At 39.0% G+C, this 9,011-nt stretch overlaps 1 protein-coding gene across 2 annotated transcripts in view; it reads right to left on the minus strand.

The window, feature by feature from the left end:
* Window positions 1–1,588: 1,588 nt before the first annotated feature.
* LOC103459638 (amphoterin-induced protein 2) overlaps window positions 1,589–9,011 on the minus strand; it is a 40,737-nt gene continuing 33,314 nt past the window's right edge. For both annotated transcript variants that reach the window (XM_008401386.2, XM_008401387.2), the window contains one exon: window positions 1,589–7,057. In XM_008401386.2, coding sequence (XP_008399608.1) covers window positions 5,451–6,968 — 1,518 coding nt within the window. In that variant the 5' untranslated portion in view covers window positions 6,969–7,057 and the 3' untranslated portion in view covers window positions 1,589–5,450. The remainder of the gene's footprint in view (window positions 7,058–9,011) is intronic.

The raw sequence follows: 9,011 nt of genomic DNA on the forward strand, positions 1-9,011 counted from the left end.
ACCATAAAACAGAAAAGAAGCCCTTGTTAGGACAGCGTTACCTAGCATGGACGTGTAGCTGGAGAAACATTAGCAGATGTGGTGATGTGCTGCTAATGATCCCACAAGTTTGGAGATCAGACAAAGGAAAGATGGAGAAATGTGGGTCACAGTGAGCTCTAGGGCATTGAAGCAAACATCTCTTTGATTTGTGTGATAGTGATCTGGGCTGACTGAAGCCTCCGGGCCGAACCCAAACACTCCTTCTGTCCTAGCAGATGCAGATCGATCTTCAGGGAATCTGTCCAGCGGTGTGTGTAACAAGGTGGTCGGGATGTAGGCAAATACATTTTCCACAATATCCATAAATATTCAATTGTCAAGTGTTTGCCTTGCTGCTGTAGCCGTGAAAAATATCTGAATGTTTGGACCTGAACTTCCATGGCTCTTTAAGGAGGAGCAGAATAAACTGTATTCATGTCATGATTTATGCTCAAAAGCTATAAAATTGTATCTTCCGCAGCTTAGAGGTCTGCCCAAAAAGTCAGACTGCTCTTTGACTGCAGGATGAAGAGCAGTCAAAAACACATTTAGACATAATACATTTGGTATGTGGCACTGCTACAAAATGTACCTTTTAAGGTTACAGAAATGAACCATTGACATTATTTAATCCCATGCTATGATATGCAGACACTCTGTTTGCGAGTGCTTTAAGTGGCTCCAATAGTAAGACACTCTGAGTAAGATCTTTGAATCATCAGGAAACAACGATCCAAGCTATGGCCAGTGACTCATGCATCCTAATTGTCCCATTAGTGCCCTTAATGGTCCAATTAGAGTAATTGTTCTGACTAGAACTTATGAGCTTCTTACTTACAAACATGTTCAGAACTGAAGAAGCCTTCTGAATCAGAGGTAGAACATCAACAGGAAGCAATAGATCTTACTTAAAAAAATAGACTTTATGGGTAAATATTTTACTAAGTCTTGATTTGGTGGCAAAGTGTATATTGAAAACACTCTTTCTTTAAACACACTTAACTCGGCTTATATTCTGGTTTAGATCCTTATAAGTCATGTTTTTAGATAACCTAGTATGGCTAGTAACTGGTGTAAAAGCAATTTGCATAATATTGGCAAACCTGAAACGGTTTAGTGCCATTTACTCTGTTTTCTTGTCAAAACCTTTTGTGTATCTGAGTTTCAACACTCATTATTACTAGATTATTGCCCTACTGGAATAACCTGAACCTTAAAGCCAATAGCTGAGTTTCATTAACAGATGTGCGCAAAAAAAAACACAATTTCACAATTATTGTGTTTCCATTAAATAAGAAACTCAATTGAAATCACACGTGGATATGTTTGTTCATGTAATAAGTCATTAAAACACATGCTGCGCCAATGTCCTCCTACCACTTCCTGTCGTCGCCTTCTTTGTGGGTTGCACCAGTGGCAACATCCGTTGTTGATCATGTGACTTCTGATACATAAAAAGTGTTCCCACTGCAGTTTTGCTAAATAAACCACTCTCAAGATATGGCCAAAAAAAAATCACCTCATCCTGACACTAAAACATTATCGAAAAAAAAAAACAAGAAATTGCCATGTTTCCATTAAGCAAATTTATTTTTGAAATGTCATCCTGCACAATTATATGGTCAATGGAAGCTCAACTAATGGCAACTATATCTTGTGCACAGTGGAAACAGAAAACCCGGGGACAATTGTTATACAAGATTGAGTGTAAAATCTGATATAAACATGTCATGTTAGTATTCAATCAAATGATGCTGATGAACAGTGTTGATGTCAAAGGTGTCATTTCTAGCATGACTAGAAGTCATTTTAATGGCCAGAGAAGTGTTCAACATTTAATTTACAAACAGGACACAGTTAAGGACTAATCAATGACATTTATAACGGTTGACATTCTACACTTATAAAAAACAGTCTGTAAACTCTAATGTATTGACACGGAACACAGATTTAGATTTTTATCGCTAATCTTAAACGCTTATCTTCTAAAATTACATTGGGTTATTTTGATGGCTTCAAAAATAAAAATTGAACTTCATTTCTTTTTCTCCATGCTTCATGTCAATGGTGATGTTGAAACAGGAACTATACTGCACAATGACTGCCAAAGGCAATGTAGGAAAATAAATGTTAAAAGCAAAAACCCCAATCAACAAACTAAATGTTGGTAGGATGCGTTGTAAAGACTCGTCCAATGACTCCAGTTTAATTGCTAAAAATCGCCAAGCAAAGCCTTGGACTTTGCTGTGAGGATTCCCGTATCGGTTTCATGTGAACAGTTCTTGAGGTCACACGACATGCCAGTGTCTACATAAAGTGAAATCAGGGAAGACACAAAATAAATAAACCAAAAAAACAAAAGGCCATAAGTCTGGGACTCCACACCAAAAATAACTAAACACCAGTTTAGCTAACCACAACAGCGCAACATCAATAGATGTCTTTCTCAATTACAAAAAGAAATTACTTGTTGATACATTGAGTAACAAGCAGATTCAGAATCCCAAATTATTATGCACCAGAGATTTAAAAAAAACATCCAACCAAGAGCTGTGATGATAGTTTTGAGTGGAAATAAGTCACAGTTGAAGGATGTTGATACATGGTTTTAAAGGGCATCATAAGGTGGTGGACATTTATGTTTCCCACCTTTGAAGACATGGATTATTTCAGGTTCTGCTAATTGTTTTTTTATGTTTTGCAGTTAGCTAATGTTAGCATTTTCACTCTGCTATGACTATTTCTTTATTTAGCTCCATCATCTCCATCATCCACAGCGGTCCTAGGAAAAACTAATTGGAAGGATAAACCAAGATTTGTTGTCTACAAAATAATCTGGACAGCCCACGAACCAGTATGGTTTCCTGTGTGAGTGCAGGGGATCCATAATGCCTCGTTTCCACAGAGCAGTATGACACGAGTCGGTGCAGTTCTGTTCTGTAGTTTGTCTGTTTCCATGGTAAAAGTGGCCCATACTACCGAGCCGTACCACTGCATCCCTGAACCCCCTTCAGTTGTAGGTCCATAGGACAGTGGTACTGCACAGTTGGGGAGAAGCTCTCCTGAATACACTGGACCATAAAATAGTGTACCGAACCGCAATGACCAATGGCATACCACTCAAAACCAGATATTGTTTAATCAGATTTTCCCTTCATCAAATCTATATAAAAATTAGAGTACCATTCAGAAACTTGGTACTCAGTATAATTTACCACCCGTCTTTCACAACATTTCATACCCAGATGGTATTCATAAGCTGGTTTCTTGAAAACAATGGGGGTTTAGCAGCTGCTGTTTTTTAGGAATAGGATGTTTAAAAGAAAGAAAGTATTTGTGGGACACACAGCAGAGTGTGTGTACTTCTGATTACTCAGTTACTTGATGGTTTATTGGACATAGTACAATATTACTTAAACATGTAATAGCTAACTAGTTATGTTGTCTAATGCATCTGCAAGGCAAACACTGTCTGGTGACTTTTACTTACTGTCGTCACTGACTGTTTGATGTCCTGGCTACTGCCTTTGGCACTATCACTCCTGAGGTGTTGCCTCCTCAAACTTCTCACAAATAGTCATTTTCTCTACTGTATGGGCAAAAGTGCATTTCTGCTGTTTTTCTTGCCAGTGAGTTCAAGATGTGATCCACTGATTTGGCTGTAGCGATGATATCTCTATCGTCTGATATCCGTCTTGTTCTGCACATGAACACAGGCGTGTAGCATTTTGTAAAACTCTTAGCAAAGGAGTGATCAACAGTCTAGGCTAGAAACTCTGTAGTCGAAACGACAACAACGTTGAGTGGTGGAAATACAGACTTGTCTGTGAGGAAGCTGATCATCTGTAGTTGAAACACAGCTTCTGTTTCATCTCCATCAACTTTTCTCAGGACAAGTTCCCACTAACCTATACTGCATTGAAACTAATTCTGAGTTTCTCATAAAAGGCACTCTTCATGATCATATTCACACCAAAGCAAGAACAGATTACTCCTACATGTTTTAGCGTTGTGTCTCTGCAAACCGAGCATCACAGTCCCACATTACCATGAACATTTCCAAGCAACAATTTTCACTGAACTTGTCATTTAAGAGTCAATAGGCCCACTTTTATGTGAACATAATACATGTATTGCTTTGTGTGTAATTTTGAGCCAACGCTGAATTCTAGTTGAGTTAAATGGACAGAGCATAAAATAAAACGGATGAGGTTTCCAGTTGAGAGTGACCGTACATAAAAACTGTGCTGATGAAAAATATGTGCCCATTTCAGTTTTTGCTTTTTTTTTGCCACCCAAAAGTGTTTCAGACCATCAAGCTCATTCTAATATCAAAGATAATGTCGTTGCATGCAAAGCCAGTTTCCCACTAATGAGTTAATTTATTAAAAGAGGAAAGTTATTTAAAACAAACTGGTCCTATGTGGAAAAATAAGTGCATGCTTTGTAAAATAATGAACTTTCTGTGTTTAACACTTTTTTTTTTGGAGAGCTTAGTTCAAATTTACTGGATCCGCCTTGTGCTAATCATTACTCAAGACCATTTTATGGTTGGACAGAACAATGATCCAAAGTACCAGTGAGTCCTCCTCTTAAAAGTTTGTATGTAGGATCGTGGCGTGGCCTAGTCAAAGTCTGGACTTAAATCTGATTGAGATTCTGCCACATGATCTTAGGTCGTTCAAGCTCAAGAACCTTCCGATATGGCTGAATAAAACAATTCTATGTTTATTTCAGGTCATTGAAAATGCTTGATTGCAGTTGTTGTCACACAACAGTTATTAGGTTCAGGGGGCGTTTACTTTTTCACCTTTAGGGTTGTGATCTGGCTGGTTCGGAGAGATTTTTTACTTAAATAATTGAAATGGTCATTTAAAAACTGCAGTAATTTGTGGGTCATTACGGGATGTTTTTGATATAAAAATTTGATTGATGATTTGACAAATTTAAACATTTATAGCTGAACCCAAAGGAACATTTTAAAATGACAAGTTCCATGAGACAACAAAGTTAACAAAAAAGGACAAACTATAATTTTATCCAGAACACATGCTAGACACTGTAGACAGATAAAGTCCTCCAACTCCACTCATCAGTCAGGTGTGAAAATATCCCTACTGGCCCAATTTAAAGAGCCCTCCCACGTTTCTATGATCTCTGTGATCCATGCATGAACGATTCTCAGAGATAACGGGGACATTTCCATATGAACTCTGAATATAGAACAGACACCACACAGAGAATAGACATAATTTAAATTCTACTCTGTTAAAGGACTGCATTTGAGACAAATTCCCCAACCCAGAATGGACAAGCTACTTCACATAACTCACATTTTACATAAAATGTTTTTTTTCCCCCTTCCACTTTGAATACACAAAATAAGACTTTTAAGAGTACAATGTTGTTAAGAAGGTGCTTTTCCCTCACTACACCTCCTGAGCAGTGTCTGTCAGGGTGTGTCCCACTGTCCTACTTCCATTTTTGAGAATTCCCTCAGTGCAAATATGGTCCAATGTCATCACCGGTGTTTTTGGGACACTAATATCCGAGTCCTCTGCCTGAGGCTCTAAGAAAGCTACCCTCTTTCCGTTGGCACGCCTTTGTCCTGATTCTACCTCTCTGGGGTCCGAACAGAGAATGATGGCCCGTGCGCCACAGCCCCTGGAGCCACCGCCCCGACTTTCCCGACACTGGCAGGGCGTGAGGTAGAGGTAGAGCAGGACCAGTATGATGCTGATCACACAGGAAGCAAGGGTGGTGAACGCCGTGTTGAAATGTTCACCGCTGCTGCGACGAGCCAAGCCCGTGGTAGAGGAGACACTTGAGTTACCAACCATGACCCTGGCTTCTGGAGATTCACCTGAATCGTAGTAGCGTCCCCGAGCAACCACACACTCGTATATGCCAGAGTCTTCCATTAGCGCTCCTTGGATTTCAAGCGTGCCGTTGGGAAAAACCGACAGATGAGAACTCGGATCACTTGCTGAGGAATTCAGTGCTGTTCTTGGGGTAACCCAGAAGACAATCAACCCTTGCTGGACAGGAAGACCTAATCCAGGACAGGGTACTCTTAGCCAATCGCCAGGCTCTGTGCGATAGCTTTGTGCCTCCAGAGGTATGCCTGACAAATCCTGATGTGTACAATTAACCTCTCGAACTGCAGTGCCTCTACATTGGTATCCAACTTGGAAATCCACCAGTGGGCGATACTGTTTCCAAAACCAGTATTCAAGCAAAGCAATCAATGCACAGTCGCACAGCAAAGGATTTTCCTGCAAATATATTCCGGCATGGCGGCTGACAGACAGCAGGCTCTGGACGGGTACTTTGGACAGCTTGTTGTATGACAGATCCAGGAAGGTCAGGTTATGTGGTCCACCAGGGTCCTCAAAAAGTCCCAGGGGGAAGGATGTTAGTCTGTTTGCGGAGAGGTAGAGCCTCTGCAGACTGTTGACATCACTAAAGGACCCCGGCATTATTTGGGTAATCTGGTTTCCAATCAGGAGCAGCTCTTTAAGTTCTGTCAGCCCTCTGAAGACGGATGAGTTCAGAACTCTCAACTGGTTAGATGAAAGGTCCAAATGGAGGAGACGAGGTGTCGCAGTGAAGGCGGCCATCTCGATTTGGCTTATGGAGTTCCAGCTGAGAACCAGTGTGGTGAGCCGCTGAAACGGTTGGGAAACCCAGTCCAACTGCACGACTCTCAGGGCGTTGTGGCTCAGGTCCAGCCTCGTGGCGTAGCTTGGAAGACCAAAGGGTAACGCGGACAGATTGCTCCCACTGCAGGAAATGATATCACTGGCACAAAGGCAGTGTGGTGGGCAAGGGGCCACTGTGGGAATGAAGCCAAGAAGCAGCAGGAGCAGCATGGCTGCAACAGCAGGGTGGCAACAGCTGCCTCTAACATCAGCCTTGCCTAAAAGCTGTGATGCAACAGCGTGCATACTGGACACCGCTGGGACAGGAGTCAGCTTACCGTCTCACTCGGTGAACACATGTCAGGTTTACAAGTCTCCGATAACACACTGCACTCCTGAGAAACGGAAATGAACAAGGGAAAAAAAAGACAGAAGAATCAGAGGGATTGTTTTCTCCCCGTTACGTAATTCTGTTTAATCTAATGAGTACTATCTTTAAATGCTTCAATGCAGGACGTAGTGATTAAAAAAAGACATAATAACAAAAACACAATAGGACTGTGTAAGCCAAAAGACACATGATTCTAAAAATACACAAAAGCCTGATCCGCAGCTCTGATGGTGGCTGGCATCACCAACACTTGACAACTGGTGGTACCTGCTGGAACAACTGTAATCTGATCCATGTTTATAATCCACATCACCAGTTTTGCACCTATGCTTCTTCATTCCCTTACTTCATGATTTAATAATAAAAAAAATAATGATAATAATGCAGTTTGGGTTTCACAAATTCTTTGTTTCGCATCTTTGCTGTAATATTGTAAACATTACAGTATTACAGTAGCCATAAACTAAACAGCCAGCGATTAAGTTGTGCAGCCAATATTGACAATCTTTTGCTATTTGCTTTACACATTTAAAAGCAAGGCAAGCAAATACGGTGTGAATTTAAGAACAAAAAAATATATATACAATTTCAAATTCCAACCAATTTTTTAAAGTAAATATGTTCAATTCTACATAATTTCCAAAAATGATTTTGCTAGTTTTCTCAATCTATGTTAAATTAGTATCTTCAAAAAAATTTTTTTTTAAATGGGGTTTGAAGTATTTCAGAAATAAGTTTCTTAAATCTATTCTAACAAAGTGGCATGTAAGCCTTGTCCCTAATTTTCGGCAAAATCTGCTTCTGGGTTTACAAAGATCAGCTTTCTAGCAAGTCTGCCTTTAGCATTAGCGCTATCACTTAACTAGCTAAAGGTGGATACAAACTTACAGTAATAATTTCTTCCTATAACACAAAAACTTACTGTTTTATGATCGTTATTAACATTTGTTAAGTTCACTCATTTATTTGCAATTTAACATAAAAACATGCGCTTTTCTGTTTGCTACTGGACAGAAAAAGTAAAAGTAGCTAATGTTAAACTGCACAAATATAAAGCAGGTCAATTTTAATGGAAATCTTCAGATAGATCCGTTACCAAAATAGAGTAGTGGATGTAATTAAACTGGCGTAGGCAAATCAACTATCTATTTGAGTAGTAATTATATAAGTTTAATAACAAAGTAAATGTTGCATCTCCAACCTAATTTTAAAAATAGCTACTGAACGGTATAAGTTAAAGCTCGGTTTGTTAGCATGTTTGACATTAGCATGAGTGATACGCCTAGATTAACCAAATTTAAGTCTCACTCAGACACAAACTCTCGTAGCTACAAGTCTTGTGATGGTTTCTATATTTTATTCAGTTTATAATTTTATTTCTAATACAAACCATAAACACCATTTATAATTAGACATGCCAAACAGATGAAAGGAGCCAATAGGCAACAGGCTTAACTTTATTGAAAATATTTAGGCAGAACAAAAACGGTAAATATTGGTAGAAAATGGCCGTAGCTGAATTACAATAACAAACTAATTAGCTGGATTAGACTTTAATGACTAATATTTAATATCCCGAAAAATCATTTTTACAGTGTAATGGGCTGCAAAATTAACAGGTAAAACTTGTGTTGCTCTAAACTTTACATTTTTCACTGGGCAGAGTAGAAAGTCAGGGAGCTCTGTTGAAAAATATTTATGATTGAAAGTACATAAAATAAAGCATTTTACTTTTATACTTATATTTCTGTCCTCCACACACTAAAGAAATAATTAGGCGTCTATGATCTTTACCATGTTATTATTAGCTGTAAAAGTTTACAGTTTCACCGAGACTATATTAATGAAAAAAACCAAAAGACAAGTAATTGATTCAGATCATTTGTTTTTATCCAACTTATGTTCGGATTAATTAACGCTCTGCCTTCTTGTTTTCACTATTCCTCTGCGAAAGAAAA

The sequence above is a fragment of the Poecilia reticulata genome, linkage group LG23 (assembly GCF_000633615.1).
Source record: "Poecilia reticulata strain Guanapo linkage group LG23, Guppy_female_1.0+MT, whole genome shotgun sequence".
NCBI lineage: Eukaryota > Metazoa > Chordata > Actinopteri > Cyprinodontiformes > Poeciliidae > Poecilia > Poecilia reticulata.